This window comes from Camelus bactrianus, chromosome 24 (assembly GCF_048773025.1).
Source record: "Camelus bactrianus isolate YW-2024 breed Bactrian camel chromosome 24, ASM4877302v1, whole genome shotgun sequence".
NCBI lineage: Eukaryota > Metazoa > Chordata > Mammalia > Artiodactyla > Camelidae > Camelus > Camelus bactrianus.
In genome coordinates, this window is record NC_133562.1 from 23,431,329 (window position 1) to 23,454,411 (window position 23,083).

At 50.2% G+C, this 23,083-nt stretch overlaps 1 protein-coding gene across 1 annotated transcript; it reads right to left on the reverse strand.

The window, feature by feature from the left end:
- Positions 1-6,640: 6,640 nt before the first annotated feature.
- On the reverse strand, positions 6,641-22,746 carry LOC141574922 (transport and Golgi organization protein 1 homolog). Its single transcript, XM_074352306.1, has 13 exons — positions 22,618-22,746; positions 21,024-21,101; positions 20,828-20,935; positions 19,091-19,163; positions 16,882-17,020; positions 15,405-15,503; positions 14,658-14,718; positions 14,512-14,547; positions 14,305-14,438; positions 14,093-14,187; positions 12,839-12,909; positions 7,475-7,555; positions 6,641-6,646 (listed from the first exon to the last, which is right to left on the reverse strand). Exons 1-13 carry the CDS (start codon positions 22,744-22,746, stop codon positions 6,641-6,643), a joined length of 1,110 nt encoding a protein of 369 aa, XP_074208407.1.
- Between the last annotated feature and the right edge of the window lie 337 nt (positions 22,747-23,083).

The following is a 23,083-nucleotide window of genomic DNA, read 5'->3' on the forward strand; positions in this document are numbered from 1 at the left end:
ACAATTCAGTAAAGCAGGAACATGGGGAAGCAATCATTTATTTCAAAGAACATTAAGGTAGAAACATCACATGACTGGGCTTCAAGATGCTTACATTCACTTGTCACACCAGGAATCCTTCATGTGTCCACTTCCATCATTAGCCAAGATCCAGGAGGTTCATGATGCACCCCAGTGTGTGTGTCACCTCTCAGCCATTTAACTTGCCTAATCATCATGTTTTCAATTCAAAAAATAAATAAATTTCAGTACATAAAAATGAAGAGGAGCATTAACAAATGATAATATATCCAACCTGACCAAAGAAACAAAAAGTACAAATGGAACAAACACACTGTGTGTACCTCTTCCCAACTGCCAGCTTGTGTCATCTGGTGGCCCCACATGGAGCCTCTCCTACAAGGCACTCTACTGGGAGGGTGTGTGTGTGTGTATGCACGTGTGTCAGCGTGGGGTGGCACATTGACAAGAGAGGTCCAGCATTCAGAAAGCACACAGCTTACCCAGGCAGGGGCCAAGCTTCAGACCTTCCCGGCTGAGCCTCTGCCCAGGGAGCTCCACAGCTCACACTGGCTAGGGGAGGCTGGTTCACACGTGTCCCTCCATCCCCAGCCCAGCTGGAAGCCAGAAAGAGGCCCAGGTCAGCCCATGGACCATTATCAGCCCTGCCCCACCCTGGCCTGTCCAAATGCCACAGGGCCATGTCACGCATCTGGCTGGCAAGCGTTCCTTGAGCCAGAGCAACTGTCCCCTCTTCTCCGCGTTTGCCCCCTGCCTGGCGCCCCTCTATAGCTGCCCTCCTGCTCCCCCGGCCTCTCAGCGCCATCTCCCCTCCTCCTCCCAGTAGTGTCTCAGAGTTTTCCTGCCTTTGGTGAGATGGGGCCATTTCTCTCAAGGGTCGTTTTAAATGTTCAGGTTTTTAAATTTTTATTTTATTGAAGTATAGTCAGTTTACAATGTGTCAATTTCTGGTGTACAGCACAACGCTTCAGTCATACAAGAACATATGTGTATTCATCTTCATGTCCTTTCTCACCATGAGCTACTACAAGATACTATGGTTCCCTGTGCTGTGTAGTATAAACTTGTTGCTCTATATTTACCAGTCACTATCTGCAGATCTCGAACTCCCAGTGCATCCCTTCCCACCCCGTTCCCCTCTGGTAACCATAAGTTTGTTTTCTATGTTTAATTTCTTTTAGATTCCACATGAGTGTTGTCATATGTTTTTCTTTCTTTCTGGCTTACTTAGAATGACGTTTTTCAGGGCCATCCATGTTGCTGCAAATGGCATATTATTTTTTATGGCTGAGTAGTATTCCATTGTATACATATGATATGACTTCTGTATCCAGTCATCTGTTGGTGGACATTTAAGCTGTTTCCATGTCTTGGCTATTGTAAATAGTGCTATGAACATTGGGGTGCAGATGTCTTTCTGTATTAAGGTTCCCTTTGGATATATACCCAGGAGTGGGATTATTGTATCATATAGTAAGTATATTTTTAGTTTTTTGTGGAATCTCCATACCATTTTCCATAATTGCTGTACCAAACTACATTCCCACCAACAGTGTACAAGGGTTCATTGTTTTCCACACCCTCTCCAGCATTTACCATTTGAATATTCATGTTTTAATTTTTTTATTGCAGCAGCGACATGTAAGATAATGAAGAAGTGGCATCCTGGTGGCTGGGGGATGAGCCTGTGTGTGTGTCCCCGTGCATGTGTGTATGTTCCTGTATGTGTGTACATGTCCCTGTGTGTGCATGTGTGCCCTCCATGTGCCTGCATGGGGGTGGGGAGTGGGGCTGGAGCCTGTGTGTGTGACTGAGTGACATCTCAGGCACGTGGGCCTGGAGGGGTGTGCGAGGCTGTGATGCTGGTCTGAGAGGCTGTGACCTGACCAAGGCCACACAGCCCGTGGGGGCTCAGGGCCCCACCCTTGCTTCCAGGCCTGTCACCAATCAGCTGGGTTGTTCCCTTCCGTGACACAGGGCTTGAAGTCCTGACCCTAAGGGCCCCACAACTTCCCTCAGGAGAAGGGGTCTCTGGGGCAGGGGGAGAGGCTGGGCTTGGCATGGGGAGGGGGGAGCAGGGAATCCAAGGGGGTGAGCATGGCTCTGGAGTTTGGGGGTGACCAGCAGCAGCGAGGTGAGGGGAGTAGGAAGGGCCTCCTCACCAGGACTGGGTCTGTCACCCCGGCCAGGGAAGTTGCTCTTCTGCACAAGGGCCAATTTAGAAAAACGTGGAAAACCAAGTCTCAGGCTCCATGGTAGGTAAGTCCCATTCCAGACGGAAATAGCAAGATGTGACCCCATAACAAGTGGTGAGCGCACATGAGCCATCGCCCTGCCCAGAAAGGAATTCCCCCGAGAGCCAGAGATCACCCCACACCCACCCAGGGGCCTGGGAGGCCTGGAGCGATGGCCCTGCTGGGGTCCCACTTCCCAGGAAGATGGGGAGAAGGGCTGCTGGTCATACAGTCGAGGCCCAAGGAGGGGAAGAGACCTGCCCAGGTCACCCAGCCCCAGAGGGCAGTCGGGTGGGACCCAAGCCTTCAGGCTTGTCACAGGCCCCCTTCTTAGGACAGGGGCACTTGCCTGCCTGGGAAAGAAGCATCGGGAAAGTGAATAACCCTGCAGACAGGGCCAAGTCAGCTGGCTGGCTGAGCCTCTGTTTCCCTTCTGTGGAACGGGAATGGGACGGTGCCTGCTCACAGGGTCTCTGTGAAGCTAGAGATGGTGCCACTGTGGTGCTGGGGAGAGCCCTCCTGGTCCTCCTTACCTGGGAAATGGCCGGAGGGCCCTAGGCGTGGCTCTCAGCCCCATCCTGAGAACCATGGTGCCTGTCTAGCTGAGCGGGCTGCTGGTCCCTGCGGCCCTAACAGTGGCAGATGCAGGGCTTGGTGAAGGATGGGCCAACTCCCCTTCCCAGTCACCCTGGCTCATCGTCCCCCACCACGCACCCTGGGCTGGCTCCCTCTTTCTTTCCTGCCTCCTCTTCTCTCTGCTTCCCCCTACTTGGTGTCCCTCTCTTGTCACCTCCTGTCCCTCTTTAGGACTTGACCCCCACCTTTCTCTCTCTCACTCACACACAGTCTCTCCCTGCGTGTGTCTTTCTCTGACTCTCCCCTAGGCCGTCAGGCCCTGAGCTCAGGTCTAGCCCTGTCCAGGGCCACAGGGCCACATCTCTCCCAGCCCTCCCACCCTCACAGTGATGTTCCAGCCCCAGCCCTGCTCACAGTGGAGGATCCCGGTTACAGAACTGCTCCTGCTGGCATTTACTGCTGCATCGCTGTTCCCCCCACTTCCCGGGCAGCACAGCAGTCTCACCTTGACCTGTTTGTGGCCCAGCCTGGACCCCAGAGCTGCTGCAGGGCTGGCTGCCTCCCCCACCTGGAAGGAGGGAGGGCCCCGTGGGCTCCAGGGACAGCTGGCGCAGAGTGGAGTGGACTCTTTTTATACCCAACACCTCCCTGGCAGTGGTGGCGCCCCATCCACTGACCCTGCCCCGCCCACCTCAGAGTCAGGAGGCTGTGGGAGGATGAAGGGCACTCATGGGGCCCACTGAGAGCACTGCCACCCTCAGCCCCCCTCAGGGTCTGCCTGGAGCTGGGGCTGCCGGGCAACTGACACGGGGCGGGGGCATGGGCCTGGTCAGTGCAGGGCCTCTCGCTGGACGCCCATGGCCCCCTCCTGCACCTCATCTGTTCCTCACCATGAGACATTGCCACTTCATTCTGGTCATCTAGCTCACGACCGGACACCCCTGTGACTGACAGGCCCCACATGCCCAGTGACTGTTTACAGACTGAAGCAGCACAGCCATCACTAGATCTAGACACAGGCTGTACCCACCACCCAGGAGGAGCCCCGGGGCCCCTGCAGTCACTGCTGCCCTGAAGGGGTAACCTTGCATCTGCCCTGTCATCTTAGTTCCTGCTGGTTTGTGAGTTGTGTGGCTGTGAATCACTGCGTGCTCTCAAGAGAGTGTGACCACTGGTCCTCCAGGAAGCAGACACTGACACAGAGAGAACTGTGACAATTTCATTAGGGGTGACAATAGGAGAGAACAGCGGAGGGGGCAGGATGGAGCAGGGAAACATTCGGGCAGTAATGCACCTCCGACATCTCTGAACATTGTCACAGCTCAGGGGCCCCTTCAGTTGCCAAACTGACGGTGCTGTAAGGCAAAAAGAGTTATTTATTTTAATAGGATCTTATTTTTTCTTGATTTTGTCTTCTCTAATGTATGTATGGCCTCTGACGGACACTGTAATCTGTGTGTGCATCTCTGTGTCTATACAGAATGAAAATAATTGTTTTCACATCTCAGACACAGATCTCAAAATGTGCACATTCTCATTGTTGTATTTCCTTCTTTAACTAGTAGGGCCTAAGATTTAATAGAAGAAAGGGGCCTTTCGCCTTATCTTTAAAGCAGAGAATGGTAAGCTCTGGGCCTGAGCTCTTATATCTTCAGTTTAATTTAATGGACTTCCTGAGGTCTCTTTTGATGATTCTGTGTGCAGACACTTTCTTTTAAACTATGAGAATGCTGAGTGAGAAGTATGTCCCAGTCATTTTGCAAAACAATGTGTGTGCTTGACCCAACCCTCCTCACAATGATGTCAGGGACCAGCATTACCCCCCGGCTCACAGACAACAATGCTGAGACCCTGTGGGGGCCCCACTGAGTCTTGGTGTTAGGGGATGAACTGCAAGAACTCAAAGAATCAGAAGTTGGATCTTGTGACATAAATGTGGAGATGCCAAGCTGACAGTGGGCATGGTGACAGGAGGGAGCAGGGGTGTGGGGACAGGGGTCCTACAGGGGGTCTCCTGATCACCCCTGACTTCCCCCAAAGAACCTGCCTCATGCTGAAGGGCAAGGCACCGGCTCAGCTGATCTAAATCCTGCCTGCACTTTTCAAATCACTGGGGCAAAAGAAAACTTCAGCCACACAAAATACCCTGAAAAAAACAAGCTAAATTTCAGTTTCTCTGATACCCAGAGATTTCATCCAGACCCAGAACTTTCAGAAACTCAAGAGAACAATCATCTTTACATGAGGTTGTGAACTGAGGGCTTTCTAGAGGGACTGGGTTCTGAAGGGGATACGTGCATGGCTGCACTGAGTCCCCTGCACACACACGTGGCTCTGAGTGGACCTCACGCTGCATTCACACGGCCCGCCTGAACTGCCCACTGCCCGCCCTGCCGGGAGTGACCTTCCAGCTCCATCTGAGTGAACCCAACAAACGCCCACTGGGCAGTCCCTCAATTTCTTTCTTCCCCTCCACACCCTCCTATTCACTCCTGTGTGGCTCACGTGTCCCTCTTCTGCACTCTGAGGCCCTGCACGGGCACATCTGCTATGGTGACAAGCTGTCTGTTGTGAATGTCTCTCTCCCTCACTCACCCCCTCACCCCTCGAGGCAACCCCATGAGCCCCTGAAGTTAGGGCTGTGCTTCACCCCTCACAGAGCACATCACATGGTCCATGCAAGAGGCACATCTGCCAAACTGGGACTTCAAATTCACTTGATATTCTGTCAAAAGTCTCTTCTGTTCTACACAAGAGACACCTGCTTCCCAGGTCAGGACGGGGAAATGACACAGTCCATCAGATGTGTGTGCTGGGAAGCTAGACATATGTCACAATGTCCCAAGTCAGATTTCCTCAGGCATCGCAAGGCCCTGGAGTGCCATCTCCCCTTCTGCAAAGACTCGACAAGGGAGCAGAAGCACATGCTCTCATCTTACCGAGTGCTGTAACTGGTGGTGGTGGGGGTGGTGGTGGATGAGACCAAATTGGCCACAACAGAGGTGGGGGTGGCGGTGACGAGTACCCTCTGAGTCATGACGCTGGGTGTCCCATCGGGCAAGACAGTGCAAATGATCCTGCCCAAGAACCGGGACATCGGGACTCCACAATGACCTGCAGAACAGGAGAGGGAGCTGTGTTGGATGATAGACAAAAGGAACACCACCTACAGAACCTGAAACTCAATGCAGCAGCTGTCAGCACCGGGCACCCTCCCGTCCATCAGGTGCCCAGACAGCAGCACAGGGCCACACACTCGACCTTGGGGATAAAACACTGTTGCCACATGACACCGCCAGTGTCTGTAAGTGGAGGAAGGCGAGAGTCCTGCCTGAGATGATGCACAGAGGTTCCAACAAATTGATAAAGTAGGACCTCCCAAACAGGAAGCCTCTCTGTGCAGGACAACCCACCCTGACACCTTCCCCAGCTCCACAGAAGCATGGTCTGCATGAACCAGAAACAGAGAAAGAAAGGAAATGAAGGCCTGGTTTCCCACACATAGAATCAGAGCCGCACCTGGGTACTTGTTCTTTCTGCAGGACCCTGCCAGACCCTCTCTACTCCCTGCCCACAAAGGGCCCTCCTCCGCCATGCAGGAGCTGCCCCTGGGCGCAATGAGCTCTGAGGAGCTGGGCATCCCGCAGTCCTGTGGGGGAGCTGGCAAAGTGCTTCTGAGGGGACAAGGCTGTCCTCAGAAGGGAGTCAGTCTCCGCTACAATCATCCTTATTCTCAGGGATGTCTGGATTTTAAGTTCGCTAGGAAAAGCACACTACGTTTGCCCTATGGGAAAGGGAAGGGGGAAGTCTCAATCCTGCAAATAACACCAATGGGATTTTAGCTCATGTGGAAAATCCCACGGTGTGTGATGAGACAGAGAAGCAGCTCTGACAGCTTCCAGGGCAGAACCTACCCAGCGCGGGATGGAGAACATGATGCCAGGACTGTGGTGCAAATTGGTCCTGCGGGGAAGCAGGCATTTTCACTGTGGGCTCTTTCCCTTCCAGCCTCTATTCCCTACTACAAATGCACCATCTCAGAGAATCAGGCTTTTCTGCCCAAGAATACAACTGGAGGCAGCGGGGAAGGCACCTTTACCTCCCCAGAAGAGACAATGATGGGCTGTGATATTTACCACACTCAGGAAGACTCAAAGTTGCACAAGCCACACGGTGTAAGGCTGGAGGGGTGGCTTTACTCAGTTTTCAGTTACAAGTAATTCAATGGGCATTCTACAGAGGAGAATCCCCCAGCCTGAGTCAGGAAACCATTCAAGAATGACAACATGAACCGGTCTCAGTGACCCAGGAGCAATCACAAGACAAGGAGGTAAAAAGGAGTTAGCCGAGCCAGGAGAAGTCAGTATGGAGCAAGGGCTCACCATTCTTATGCTATTTTAAGAAACACACAGTCAAAGCCTGAGGTACTCAGCCCTCATGCACTCCCTCGCTGATGTCTATTGCAAGCAACACTCAAGGTGACTGGCTGAGAGGAAAAGCCAATGGACCCTGGGCAAGAGATTGAATTTGAAAACTAAAAGACATGCCAGACCCGTAACAGAACACACAGTATGCAGACGAGGCCAGAAGAGGCTGCTGCAAAAACAAAAAGAATATATATCCCAGAAAGAATTCCACCGAACACGATCTCCCAAATTATCAGGGCCTGTGTGGTCGCCTAGGGGGGCGGGAGCTACCAGGGAACACCGGAGCTGCACGAGGTTCTGCATCGGAAAAAAACCACACAAAATATGGAGGATTAGGCTTTTCAGAGTTAACAATACTCCAGCAAAAAAACTTTGAGCCTTCTTTCCACGTATGACAATTGCTCTCATATCACACCGAGTGGGAGACAGGTCTCAGGACCCTTGACTGGAGAGACCACAGGCCACGGGTTCGGGTGTTTCTTCCATAACCGATCATCGGCTGTGGAAGGTCAGGGCTCCACTCGCTGCAGACAGCGACAGGGGCGGGCTTCTCCTCCAGGGAGCCCGGAACGTGGTCTCTGTTGGAGGCCCGTGTGCAGAACCGACACGTCTGCCCTCCGTCAGACGACCCTCTTTCCCTCTACAACAGACACCTCCCTCCCCAGGGCAGGACGGGGAAGACGCGGCCCATCAAGTGCGTCTGCTAAGGGACCAGAGGGACACGGCCGTGAGCCCAGTCAGGGCCGCCCGTGCACGGGGAAGCCCCAGAGAGCGACCTGCCCCTCTTCTGCAGTGACTCAAGGAAGAAACAGAGGACTATGCTTTCCTCTTACCGGGCGGGGCAGCTGGCGGGGGCGGGTCAGGCTGCACAGGGCACGAAGGGGGACCAGGTGCAGGTGCCCAGCTGGGCGACGACTGGCCGCACCCGGGGCAGGCCACGCGGGCTGGTCCTCGGAAAGGTTGGGGCCCTCCGGCCCACGGGGTGACCTGCGGGACAGAAGGGAGAGCTGGGTTGGATGACAGACAAAAAGGGCCCACACCGGCAAGAGCCGAAACCCAACGCAGCAGCGGTCGGCACCGGGCGCCCTCCCCTCCACCGGGTGCCCAAAGAGCAGCACGGCGCCACATGCTCCGCCCAGCCCTCTGGGGCCTGCCTGCAGCCTGGGCCCCACAGGAGGACACGGGGATACGACCCTGACACCGCACGTCGCCGCCGCTGTCTCCAAGTGCAGGAAGCCAAGGGTCCTCCTGCCCAAGAGGCTGCACACAGAGCTTCCAGCACACGGGCAAACTAGCGCCTTCCCAACAGCCAGCCGCTCTGCTCTGGGCGGGCGGGACGGCTCTCCCCGCCACCTTCCCCAGCTCCATGCAAGCTTGCCCTGCGCGGACCAGAAACACGGAGACGGGACGGACGTGAAGAGCTCATTCTCCACACGAGCAAGCAGAGCCGCACCTGGGTCGCCGCTCTGCCTACAGGGCTCTGCCTGCAGGACCCTGCCGGGCCCTCTCTGCCCCCTCCTCACAAAGGGCCACTCCTCCGCCCCGCAGGGGCTGCCCCTGGGCGCAAAGAGCCCTGGGGAGCTGGGCATCCCGGAGTCCTGAGGCGGAGCGGGCCATGGGCTTCTGAGGGGACAAGGCTGTCCTCAGAAGGGAGTCAGGCTCCGCTACAATCATCCCTATCCTCAGGGACGTCTGGATTTTACGTTCTCTACGGAACGCACCCTACCTGCATGCTACGGGAGAGTGACGTGGGGAGTCTCAACCCCACACCTGACACCAAAGGGACTGTACTAGCTCGTGCGCAAGACCCCACGGTGTGCCATGAGGCCGATGAGCAGCTCTGACAGCTTCCAGGGCAGGCCCGACCCGGCGCAGGGTGGCGAACACAAGGAAAGCACTCTGGTGCGCATCGGAATTCCCCCGCAGGGAAGGAGGCATTTCCACGGCGGGCTCTTTCCCTTCCAGCCTCTATTCCCTACTACAAGCGCACCATCTCCGAGAGCCAGGCTTCTCTGCCCAGAGTACAACTGGAGGCAGCGGCCAAGACACACTTACCTCCCGAGAAAAGACAGTGACGGGCTGTGACGTTTACCACACCCAGGAAGACTCAAAGTTGCACAAAGCACACCGTACAAAGCTGGAGGGAGGGCTTTGCCCCTTTTCCAGTTACCAGGATCTGAATGGACATTCTAAACAGGAGAATCACCTGGCCTGAGCCGGGAAACCAGTCAAAAGAACGACGACACAGAAACCCGTCTCAGTGACCCAGGAGCAACCCCAGGTGCAGCAGGTCAGGAAGGAGTCAGCCGAGCCAGGAGATGTCAGTGTGGAGCGAGGGCTCACCCTCCTCACGCTGTTTCGAGAAACCCACAGTCAAAGTCTGTGGGCCCCGGCTCCTAAGCACTCCCTCATGGCTCCTGCAGGCACCAGCCAAGGCGACGGGCTCCCGGGAGAAGCAGCCCACTGGCTCCTGGGCAAGAGTTTGAGCCTGAAAGGCAGCGACACGCCACGCCAGACCCGTCACAGGACACACAGTCTGGAGACGAGGCCAGGAACGGCTGCCGGGAAAACGGGAAGATCACCTTTCCCAGGATGAGGTCCAACAGAGCATGACCACCCCACTTACCTGGGCCTCCGGGGCCGCCGCAAGTGGGCGGGCGCTGCCGGGCCACACCGGAGCCGCGCCAGGTCCCGCGTCGGCTAAACACCACAGAAAAGGATGGAGGATTAGGCTTTCCTGCGAAAACACTTCTGAAGCGAAACAAAACCTTTGTGCCTTCCTTCCTGCCTGCCTGCCTGCCTGCCTTCCTTCCTTAATTCCTTCCTTCCTTCCTTCCTTCCTTCTTCCCTTCCTTCCTTCCTTCCTTCCTTCCTTCCTTCCTTCCTTCCTTCCTTCCCCGTATCACACTCATTTCTTGGAGGAACTGGATACTGACCCCAGGAACTCCTGCATGCTAAGCCCGTATTCTCTCTACTGCTGAGCTACATACACCCTTCCCCCCAGAGCACACTAGTTTCCAGGCACAGAGGACAAGAAATGCCATCCACGTTCACTAACTTACCCAGTGTATAATAAGCTCCGTGTGCTCCACCATCTGAGGTCAGTGTGTTATGATCTGTCAGCTCCTGCGGAGCCATTCCTACAGCCCCACTAGCGTATTCCGGTTTTCTGATTTCGGGCTCAGCCGCCCCTTCCTAGGAACACAAAACAAGATAAAACAAGAACCGAACTTCAGAAACCATCATGTGCACACGCTTTGTCAGTCAGTCAGTCAGTCAGGTAGACAAGAGTTATTTACCGAAGCTATCAGAACATAAGCCCTATCCTGGGAGAAGCTGGCGGTACAAATAAAAGGCAGATTCTCCTCTCTGTTCTGCCAGAGGCACAGGATCCATGAAAACAAGTCAGCACAGAAACGTTTCAACAGCTCTACAACTGAGGTGAACGGGTACAGTAACGCCACAAAGGACAGGAGAGTCCGCTGCACGTGGACAGCTCAGGGAACGCTGGGAAGACCGCACTGTTTCCTAAAAGAGATATCCAGCGCAGAGGGGGGATGTGGAGGGGCTTCGGGGAAGGGCAACCTGAGTAAAAGGAGCAGGTGGGAAACAGCGTAAGGCATTAAGGAAACTAGACCACTGTTACTGGCGGTGGAATGGGAAGAGAAAACATGCTGTCTTGAAAATGAAACATCACTTAATTAATTTCAAGTGAGGACGGCTAAAACAAGAACCAACTCCAAGATACACCTAACTTTCCCAGGGATGAATTTCTTTTCAATATCCTCTAATAAACTGTAACGGAAAGACCCTGAAAAAAAGAATTCACATACAGACACTGGTTTCACTAGGTGAGTCTGGAAAATGAACACAAGGGCATTATCCAGTCCTACGGCATTAAGCACATTATCACATCCTAAATTGTAAGTTCAAAACATAAGTCAGAAATTCTCATCAGCAGGTGCAAACGTGAAAATGCGCACTCACACCAACCCCCGGTTTATGTCTCAGAATCCCCTGGTACTTACATAGTCACGCAAGGACATTAACAACAAGAGACTGTACCTCATCCCAGCAAGATTCTCTTCCTCTCTCTTCTGCAGAGTGGCGCACTGACACACCATCTGTAAAATGTAGTTACAGGTACATTAATGAGAATATTCACGATTGTAAATTAAAACCACCATGTGCGTCTATCTCCGTTCGTGGATGTGTCAAAACAATAGTGGCAGAAGAGACTTTCAAAGAGTTAGAGCATTTTCTGAAAAAAAGGCTTAAGTCACGGTTGGGATACATTTCAAACCAAGCAGTAAGAGGAAAACACGTAAAAAGAATGGATATGAAAGTTGGGATTGCGCATTGTGTATCTCTAACATTCGAAGTCTGTTCTTGTTTTTGTTTTTTCTTTTCTTCTGTTTTTAAATGGAGGTACCGGGAATGAGCACACGGAATCCTGCATGCTAAGCAAGCATTCTATTTATCACTAACCTACATCCTTCCCCGAGTCAACTAGCTCCTCGGCATAGATAAAATAAAACACAAAAAACTCTTTCACCGCTACTACCTTACAAAACATGTTAATTCGCTGAAGCGCAAAAGATCTTTGAGGCTTTCTTCCCCGTATCACACTAAGTCTCACATCAGACCGAGTGGGAGACAGGTCTCAGGACCCTTGACTGGAGAGACCACAGGCCACGGGTTCGGGTGTTTCTTCCATAACCGATCATCGGCTGTGGAAGGTCAGGGCTCCACTCGCTGCAGACAGCGACAGGGGCGGGCTTCTCCTCCAGGGAGCCCGGAACGTGGTCTCTGTTGGAGGCCCGTGTGCAGAACCGACACGTCTGCCCTCCGTCAGACGACCCTCTTTCCCTCTACAACAGACACCTCCCTCCCCAGGGCAGGACGGGGAAGACGCGGCCCATCAAGTGCGTCTGCTAAGGGACCAGAGGGACACGGCCGTGAGCCCAGTCAGGGCCGCCCGTGCACGGGGAAGCCCCGGAGAGCGACCTGCCCCTCTTCTGCAGTGACTCAAGGAAGAAACAGAGGACTATGCTTTCCTCTTACCGAGCGGAGGAGCTGGCGGTGGGGGGCAAGGCTGCACAGGGCACCAAGGGGTCCCAGGTGCAGGTGCCCAGCTGGGCGACGACGGGCCTCTCACGGGGCAGGCCACGCGGGCTGGTCCTCGGAAAGGTTGGGGCCCTCCGGCCCACGGGGCGACCTGCGGGACAGAACGGAGTGCTGGGTTGGATGACAGACAAAAGCGCCAACACTGGCAAGAGCCGAAACCCAACGCAGCAGCTGTCGGCACCGGGCACCCATCCCTGCACTGGGTGCCCAGTTGGCAGGTACGCTCCAAGCACTCCATCTGTCCTGGGGCCTGCCTGCAGCCTGGGCCGCACAGGAGGCCTTGGGGATAAAACACTGTCGCCACACATCACTGTGATCAGAGTGTATACTTATCCCGGAATACCCAGTCCATAGGCAAAGCCAGGAAATGTTTGTTCAAAAGGAAAATGGTAGTTCCAGAGATTATTTCAATACAAAATGACTACTGGAACACAACTCCAAAAAATTACTTACCTGGGTTTCCTCTGCCTCCTGAGCCGGAAAGGCGGTGCCATTCCTAACAGGGTCGTCACCCGGCCCTGAAGCTGTAAAGGGAAAGCAGCGCTGAAGGCGAATTCTCTCTGACAGAGGCCATTGGGGAAGCACGAGCCGAAACCTCAGTGCCCTCCTCCAGGAGCTCTCACTCCAGCCCGCGCCCCGGGCTCTTCACAGAGGCGGCAGGTCTCCCTCACGCCTCAGGTGACCCCGAGGACGAGGAGAGACTGGACCCCTGACCCATGACGAGGACACCACAGGGCCTTGATTCATGTGTTTTCATAGCTAATCACCCTGGATGGGGTCTCAGGGCTCAGATCCCTGGCAAACAGCACTGACGCAGGGGACTCACAGCACACTTCAGGCAAATTAGTCTGTATACAGATTATACATTGAAGTAAGAAGAGTCTTTCGTAGGAAGAGTGTCAACCACCCCTGACTGTGAGCTCCACCTCTTCCTCCTCAGCCTGTTGGTAAACTGTTAAAAGCCTTCTCTCTGACAGCGCATGTCTTGTATAAGTGACCAGATGTCACGTAAACATTTATGAAGAAGTGGCCTCAATGACTCATGTTGTAATAATCGGCAAAAGAATGGTGAGTTACATGGAGTAGCTGGTGGGAGACTTTAGCGTTACACGTTAACTCTGGGAGAGGGAGGCTACGTAGTCGTGTCACTTACTACCTGGCTACTCTAGGTCACTGTGCAAGCTTTTTTATAAGAACGAAGGGACCTGAAAAATTAGTGAAGAAATGCCTGCTGCCTTAAAGCAGATCTTGAATAGAATATTTATCCACCAAGGCAAATGAAGAAAAATGTTTTTCTCGTTATGACATACTGCCTCCGTTCTAAAACGTCATCCATGTTATTTTCCTGAAATGAGAAGAAAATTCAGCCTTCAAAACCATGTCCAGGCGGGAAGAGAGGGCTGACGCTCATGTCTTCTAGCGCACAGAAACCAGCCATGTCAGCCATGCCAGGCAACTAAGAGACTGGGGGGCGGCCCGTAGTCCCTGGAGGGGCGCGAGCTCCACCGCTCACAGGGGACAGAGCCCTGCTGGCTGGTGGCATGTAAAGAAAACAGCATCTTGTCACCCAGCTGTGAAACTGTTCCCCACAGTGAGTGTGTGGTGTGGTGTCCAGGAAACCCGACAACTACCCATGGTGACAAGCAGCCCACTGGGCAGCTCCTGCTGCAGAAATGGCGCTGCCGAACTTCACAGTGAGCTCCTTACCTCTCAGGGGAGGGTGCAGCCTGTACGGTCTTCCTGGGGTGGGCTCCTGCCTCATGTATTCCTCTGCCTGCCTCCGCCTGCAGGTTGCATCCAATCTTAAAGATAAAGAATGGCTTCAATACAAATTACACCACCAATTCCTCTACTAGGCACAAAACAACCAGTCCTTAAAAATCTCAAAACACCCGTAAAAATGTGTCAAAATTCTGTACCTCTGTTTCAGGTGGGCAACTTCCCTTCTCAGCTCAGAGGAGTTTTCCGTTCTCAGGTCAGAGTTTTCCCTTCTCAGGTCAGAGTTTTCCCTTCTCAATTCAGAGATTTCCCTCTCCAGCTCCTGAGACCTGAGCTGTGGGAGAAAAACATCCACGTTCAGTTGTGGCCGACTGTGCACAAAGGTAAGGAAGGAAACAAATTCTTACCGAGCTGTCTTGGGCCTTCTTCTCGGCAAGAGTGACCTGAAAAAGTCAACACATCAAGAAACACCCCATGGCAAGGGGTTCTCAGGGCCACAATAACTGTCTGCATCAGGTGCTGAGGACTCTGTGTCAGGAGGAAGGCAGGTTACCTGGTGTCTCCAAGTGATCTCTGCTTCCCGCATTTGCCCGTGACATTCTTCAAGTCTTATCCTATGAGTTACAAATTGTTGCATCAGAGAAGACACAATGCTGGGTATGCTGTTAAATAACCTGCCCCAGTCCAGGTTATCTGCACTGCACACTCACACACATCATCTCACCGCTCAAGACACACTGCACACGGCTGCAGAAGCGTGGCAGGTGCAAAGCTGTCGCTGCAGCCACTCCTCCCGTCACTGTTACTGAACGCCTGCCCGGTTCTGCGCCAACACAACTCCCCCTCCCGTTCTCAGCATTTCCCTCACGTGTCCTGTGCTGAGCGTCTTTCATCACAGAGCTTGATTCTTCCTTTCCTTACATCCTGACCCTACTTCTTACCCCTGGGTCTCCCCAGCAGCACGGGAATGTGTGTTGGTCCGACTGATGCTACACTACACTGCTATCCTCAGGGAGACAACGGTTTATAGCACCTTCAGAAACATCTCTGTGAACCGTCTCTCCTCTCAGTCTGGCCAGCACTGGGGACCAGGAAATTCTTAGTAACTTAATACTTTTTAAAGTTAAACGTTTAACTTAACATGTGTAAAACTTAACACTTTTCCTCCTGTGTGAAGCCATGTATACAAATGTCTTTTGTGTGGGTCAGTTTATGATACTGTGTCTAAACATTTTAGAAAAGTTTTCAAAAAATCCAACAGGTGTTTTCAAAGCCGCATGTGCGGAGGAGCTGAACTCACTTGTACCATCTTCTCTCCTCTTCAGCCAATTCTGCCTTCTCCTTCGCTGCCAACAGCTGCTGCTTTCCCACCAGCCCACATCCGTTCATGTCCACCTTCCTGAGAGGGGAAAGAAACTCTGAAATTCTGCCAGTTTCCCTCCCAGAAACTGGAAGGGAAGAATTCCATGTTCCTTTCGCCCTTCCCCATAAATGCTCAGGCTGATAAACACACAGGAAAGAATTAAAGTACCCCCACTAATAAATATGAAAAGAAGTACACTCAGGCCTCTGGCAAGTGTTTGGTATCTGGGCTTCCCTTCAGCGTCCCCACCCCTACTCATTTGTGCATAAAGTAAACACACAGGAAAAGCCCACGTGAGGTGTGCTCTGCGCCCCCCCCCACCAGGCTCAGGCTCCTGTGCCTGGGACAGCGCGAGCTCACTGTGTTTCAACGTGGGAATCAGGGTCTGACCAAGTCACCACAACCAAACACATTAGGGTAAAGCAAGCGTTCATGACTTGCTTGATTTCTCCCACAGAGAGCCCAGATTTCAGTCAAAACCTGGAGCAAAACCTGATCCTTTAGGAAATATAAGGAAACGTTTGTTTTTGAAAGCAGGTTAATGGGTGTGATGTCCATGACCTCTCCCTGAGAATGACAGGAAACTCTGGACAAATTATGAAATCCATGATCAAATGTACCAAATTGCTAACAATCCAGAAAGGGACATGAGGCCAAGATGGAGAAGAAGAAAGCCCAGGACTGGGCCCACCTTCCCCGGGGGTCACCCGGTAACTGCAGAGGAAACCACTGAGATGCAGAGCAGCCTGGCAGCCAGTGCCCCCTACGCACGGACACCGCAGTCAGGCAGCTGGAGCTCATGGTCCGTCAGCGAAGGTGATCCCTAGAAAGACCCGCAGGACTTAGCTGGGATCCGTGAGAGCTACATGCCAGAAACAAAGGTGGACAGGAGACACACGGGCCTCACGAGGGCTGGCTGCACTGACTGATCTCAGCTGCTAACCGGGTTAACAGGATGTAGCGCTGCTGGCGCCCTGACCACCTGCCAGCTGTAATGCCCACCTTCTCTGCAGCAAGTTAACCTCACACGAGGCCTCAAATTTTCTCTATTTTCTACCCAATGTCTAGAGTTTATTAAAAATGATAGACACATGGTAGGTCATGACACTTTGATGTGGTTGAAACCTAAGGACAATAAAAATGGACCTAGGGGGATCCAGATAATGAAGTGACTAAATCTGGTCCAAGAACCCGCTAAAATCTCAAACTAAATACAAACAAGACTCTGGTAACCAGTTAGAATGAACAGAAGCAGCAGATTACAGAAATCAAGGTCGAAAAATAAATGCACATCTGTACTGATTGAATATGGTAAAGAAAATATGGTGGTAAGTATTCTGAAACATATTACAATATCCACATAACTCCACACATTCATTCACACATTGTCATAATTAACACGGGAACGTCTTACCCTTCAGTGTCCATAGATCTCTGTCCACTGATTTCATCAAGGACGCGTACTTTCTTCACCTGCCTTTGGAAACCGTCTTCCTCACGTTCTTTCGGAGATCCCGATGCAGCATGGTGGTCTTGCATTTTCTTTTTACCCTCTATAAACATAAAACAACTGGCTTTGTGTGTGCACGTGTGCACTCAAGAGCTTGGCTGTGCTGGGGAGTGGAGGAAGGAGAGAATTCTGAAGGCAGGAACCCCCTTTTTACCTTCCCAGTGCAAATTCATTGCTATTACAGGCATGTTTCATTTTATTGCCCTCCCTGGTAATGCATATTTTTAAACAATTGAAGATTTGTAACAACCCTGAGTACAGCAATTCCATTGGTGACATTTTTTTCTGGCAGCATTTGCTCATTTCTTATCTCTGTGTCACATTTTGGTAGTTCCTGAAATATTTCGTTCTTTATCATTTTAATTACAACAGGCATGACATTCCTTTAAGGCAAAGCCTAATCCAGCGGAAGTCCCTAATTCTCAGCAATTCTATAAACCCTGAGAGAGGTGAAGAGGCTTCAGAAGAAAAGTGTGAAGCCAGCAGGGGTTGGCCCATGAAGTTTAAGGCAAGATTCCATCTCCACTGCATTCCTGTGCAAGGTAAGGCGGGAAGAGCTGACCCAGAGGCTGCTGCAAGTGCTCCAGGAGATGAAACTAAGACAGCTAATGAAGGTGGCTGCACTAAACAACAGATTTTCAATGCAGAGAACTGCAAGGGGAGGCCACCCAGCACCATCACAGCTGGAGAGAAGTCAGCGCCTGGCATCAAGGCTTCAATGGACAGGCTGACTTTCCCGTTAGCGGCTAATGAAGCCAATATTCATTTAACATTATGAAAATCCTATGTCCCATGAGAATCAAGTGAAATCTACTCTGTGCTCTATAAATAGAACAAAGCCTGAATGACAGCACATCTATTTACAACATGAATATTTTAGCCCATTGTTGAGACCTACTGCTCAGAAAACAAAACAAAACACACAAAAAATTTTTCAAAATATTACTGCTCATGGACAATGCACAAGTCATCCAGGAGCTCTGATGGAGATGCATGAGATGAATGCTGTTTCCATGCTTAACACGACATCTATTCTGCAGCCCATGGATCAGGAGTAATTATGACTTTCAAGTCTTATTATTTAAGAAATACATTTTGGAAGGCTTTAGCTGCCATAGACAGTGACACCACTGATGAGTCTGGGCAAATGAATGGAAAACTTTCTGGGAAGGATTCACCATTTTACATGCCATTAAGAACATTCGTGATTCACGGGAAGAAGTCAAAATAGCAACATGAACTGGGGTTTGGAAGGAATTGATTCCAATCCTGATGTATGACTTTGAGGGGCTCAAGACTTCAGTGCAGGAAGGAGCTGCAGATGTGCTGAAAATAGCAGAACTAGAGTTACAAGTGGAGCCTGAAGATATGAGTGATTGGCTGCAACCTCATGATAAAATGTGCATGAATGAGGAGCTGCTTCTTATGGACAAGCAAAGAAATTGGTTTCTTGAGATGGAATCTACTGGTGAAGATGCTGTGAAGTAGGTTGAAATAACAAAGGACTTAGAAGAGCGTATGAACTTAGCTGATAAATTACCGCAGGGTTTGAGAGGACTGACTCCAATTTGGAAAGAAGTTCTACTGTGTGTAAAATGTGTCAAACTGCCTGCGACAGAGGACTTGTTCCTGAAAGGAAGAGAGAATCCTGTCACAAACTTCACTGTGGTCTTATGTTAAGAAATTGCAAAAGCCACACCGATCTTCAGCAACTGCCACAATGACCAGTCAGCAGCCACCAACATTAATTCAAAACCATCCACCAAAACGACTGTAACTCAATAAAAAGAAAGTTAAAAAAAAAAAAAGACCATCCACCAACAAAAAGATTACACCTCACTAAAGGCTCCAATGATGGCTAGCAGTTTTTAGTAATAAAGATTATTTTCATTAACTTATGAACATTGGGGTTTTTAGACACAGTGGTATTGCTCACTTAATAGACTACAGTATAGTGTAAACTTAACTGTTATTTGCACTGGAAAACCAAAAAAAAAAAAAAATTATTTGACTCTCTTAATTATATTTATTTTATTCTAGGGATCTAGAACTGAAGCCACAACATCTCCCAGGAAGCCTGTATGTAAGGTTTTCTTCCCAACAAGCAACATACCTTCCAGGCTGCAGTCTCCAGTTGTCACAGCTCGCTGCATCGCACCCTCAGATCTGGTCTTCGAAACACCTGGCTGTAAGATAGATATGAGAAGACATTCAAGAAGTACTGATCCACAGCAAAGTGCACATACTTAACACGAGAGGAATCGTACGCTTGGAATCATCTAAGACGGGCCATCTGCTTTCCGTGCGTTACAGCACAATTAAACTCTGACACACTGATGCTCGGTTCTCTGAGCTAAGCATCTCTGGGGCTGAGTAACATTCCTTACTCTCTTCTTGCTGCTGAGCTGAACGTCCTCCTGCACATGCATTTCTTCAGATTTCACTGTGGCTTCACAGACGTGAGATTTATTAAGGGCAATTTCAACCTAAAACATTCTCATTGATGACTAAATTCCCAAGAAAAATAATTTGAGTAGATATCAACATTTAATCTTCTAAAACATGAGATTGTTGTTCCTTGTGAAAGCTAATGTGTACAGTGGAAATCCTGCTGCAACTGGAGGCATTTACCTCAAATTCCTGAAGTGTTCATTGAAACAGCACCTTTCAAGTTCTCTGGAGATGTTCCTTTTTCCAGTATCTTCACACAGGACACAAATAAAGTATGTACTAAGATTTCAATGAAAACTCAGGGTGATATGCTGAAAAAGTGTAACTTTTTTCCCCCCAAAACAAAGTATTTTGTTAACTGCAAAACAAACAATGGAAAATAAATATATTAGCCCTGGTGTATGTCCAAAAACTTTGGTGAGCATTCTCTCCAGAAGATATTAAGGCAGTGAAATGATTCTGAACATACACATTTTATAAAGAAAGGAAAGCAAGTGTTATACGTTCCCTTACACATGCTTGAAAGCATCTGGGACTTTCCCTGAATTTTGGTTTGGGGCTGAAGACAGTGCTCTATTTTAGAGTTTACAGCAGACAGTGCCTCTTCCTTCAAGTTTAGCACTGGGCGTCCTAGCAGCTCGTTCTGACCCCCTGCGTCTTGCATTTCCTTCTTCAGCTGGTCCTCTTCCACTGCCAGCCTGCCAATCTCTTCCAGAAAGTCTTGGATTGTTCTGATGGGCAGTCGCTTCTCTTCAACCCTTTTGGAATCCTGTCCCTTCTCAGCCAGTATCCACAACTACCCCTAAGTTTCCTGTGATGGCAGCTGATCCAGGTTGAGCCCAGGACAAATGTCAAGCCCATAAAGAAATGCGGAAAAAAGAGACCTCCAGGCGCAGATATTTCCTCGCCTCCATAGGCTTCCTCCTCACTGGACAATGGAGGGCACGACTGGACGACAGGGGGAAGCAAGGGTGGGAAACTGCTCATGTCAAAGAGCTCACAAATGAGTGTCCCTGGTAAAATATAAACAAAGTTTACCCAAATTCACATGGAAAGTTCTCTGTTTAACATCAACAGGGCAAGGAGCTGTGCACCTACTCTAGTAACTTCCTTCACCTCTCAGGTATTTCCTGGCATCTTCTGTGTATCTTGGAGGGCAGTGTGAGTGGTGAGAAAACTCTCTAGGTTGTGAAAATAAGACATATTTCCTAGTCTCTGAAATAGGAAAAGTCACGAAGGTTTTAGTCCATAAAATTCTGGGTCATTGTTCACAGAGAGGTTCCGCTCCTGGGCTCTCACACTCTGCTGTGGCCAAAAGCAGGAGAAGCGGGAGCGTGCAGCTCGCCCAGGGCACAAAAAGCCTCAGAAGCTCGGCTATGGTCAATGTGGCAGCTCTTACCAAGTGTGGACTCTTGGTGTTCTGGTCCCTCACTGCCTGCAGCTTAGCTCGAGCAATCTGAACGTCATTCAAATGTTCATTCACCCTCTCAATTGTTTTCAAGTTCTCCTTCAAGGAAACATTGAATTAGTAACAATTACTCATTACTTTCATTTCTGTTTTCAGAATGTAATCTAACGAGAGAAGGGGTTCGTACCTTAAACTTCAGTGCTTCCTCAGAGAGCATCTTCTTTTGCCTGATGGTGTCCTCTAAGCATTTCACTGCATTTTTGGTCTATGCAAAAATGTAATGAAGGAAACAGAATTACAAATACTAATTACACTGCTAGCTGAACCTATCTTGTGTGTGACCCCTTCCACTAATACAGAAAGTGGTGCTTTACATCTACGACACTTGCTTTTTTTTTTTACTGAAAATATTTCAGTCAGTTACAATGTGTCAATTTTCTGGTGTACAGCATGTTTCAGTCACACACATATATATACACCTATGTTTGTCTTCACATTCTTTTTCATTATAGATTACAAGACATCAAGTAGAGTTCCCTGTGCTCTACAGAAGAAATTTGTTTTTTGGTTTTTTTTTATCTAGGACACTTGCTTTGAACCTAGACCTCTTATGGAACATATGGAACAGGACAGTAGGATGAAGGAAAAGAGAGCCAAATAACTGAACTACCAGAGGGGGGAGGAACTGAAGGTGAAATCACACACACACACAAAAAAAAAAAGCAAAAGGACCAGGATACCTTCTGCACACAAGCAGATATATTTTCTGCAAGTTCTCTCTTTTCATTCTCCAAATTCTTGATCTGCTCAGTCATCTGCTTTAAAGTAACTAAAAGGAGATAAAGCAATTTCTCATATTGGCAAGAAAACCCAGTAGAATAGAATTATCATGATTTATTAGCAGTAGAGACATATCTGGCTGGCACTATGAGTATAATTAACTTTTTAGCTTTACTACTGTGCCTAAAGGAAGCAAATCTTAGTGGCATTCTAAATGTGAGATCATTGAGATTCCTAGTTTAATTTTTTTCAAAGATGCAGAAACAATAAAAAGTATTCCCCTAAATTCCCTCCCAGCTATAAGCACCATTCTTAGAAAATTCATTCAAATACTTCTGACATCACCAGAGATGAAAAAGAAAAACCAAGCATCCTGTCCCCTTAACATTCTCTCTTCCAATTACTAAGGTAAGTAAACATGCCCCTGCTTTAAAAAAAAAAAAATAGAACCCTTATCCCACGCAGGTTCACCCCACAGCCAGGCCCTATCTGCAGCACCACAGAAGGCAAGTTCAAAATGTTGCCTTGACTGGGCCTGCACAGGCCTCCAGTGTCTTCCTGCCTGGCAGATCGTCTTTCATGAAAACCATGCTGGGGGCCCTGAAGGACAAGGTCACTGGAATTAAACGCTTTGGTACCATGTGGGCTTCCCCACCTAGTCACTGGAGGACCTGGATAACACACAGGCCCTAAATGACAAGCTTTTCCATCGCCAGGATGAGAATGTTACCATCACTGCTTCAGGAAAGCAGCACATGTAAAACAGCCAGTCACAGGCGACTCCACGTGTGAAGCTCTAGAACACAGCCCTCAGAACCAGACTCCTCTCTCGGGCATCTAAGTCCCTCATCTGACCACACAGCGCACACGCGTCTTCTCTCTGCCCAGTGGGGACTCTCTGATGCTGAGATCCCTCTTCTCAGCACCAGCCCTTCTGCATCAACTGTCACCAACAGCAGCCCTTGAGGGCCTACTGAGCACCGGGCAGCCACCCTGCCCACCACGCACAGCCCCACTCGGTCAGCAGAGTCTGTGAAGCCTGCACAGAAAGCATCATCCTCAGGCTGAATCACCTCCATTAAGTCCCCACTGCCATGAATGGCTCCCTTCACGTCTAAGTCACAGCCCATGGTTTCCCCTCTGCTGTGACACACACTGCCTGGCTACATCTGCATCCCTCCCTCAGCCTGGAGGGTCCTGACAGGCTCAAGTAGTGTTTCAGCATCTTTACTTTTCACCAAGAGCCAGCTCATGTTAGGGACTCACTCAGAACATTAGACTTCTCATCACCTGCTTCCTAAAGGTTGCTATGCAAAATTAAACTCATCCTAGTCTCCCTACTCCTGTGACCCTCCTGGCCTCTTAGCTCAATAGATGCCAACTTCCTCTATGATGTCATTTAGACACCATCGCAGGAGTAAAATTTTCAAGAGTTGAGAAGTCAGCTAGACATCAGAAGTCATTGTG

Excerpts from the sequence above, each read along its gene's own strand:
- LOC141574922 (XM_074352306.1), bottom strand. The coding sequence starts at position 22,746 with ATGGGCTGTGACTTAGACGTGAAGGGAGCCATTCATGGCAGTGGGGAC. Across the intron at positions 14,188-14,304 it reads GTTGCCCACCTGAAACAGAG|ATTGGATGCAACCTGCAGGC; the intron begins GTACAGAATTTT and ends TTTATCTTTAAG. Across the intron at positions 7,556-12,838 it reads AGGAGGCAGAGGAAACCCAG|AACCTCGTGCAGCTCCGGTG; the intron begins GTAAGTAATTTT and ends TTTCCGATGCAG.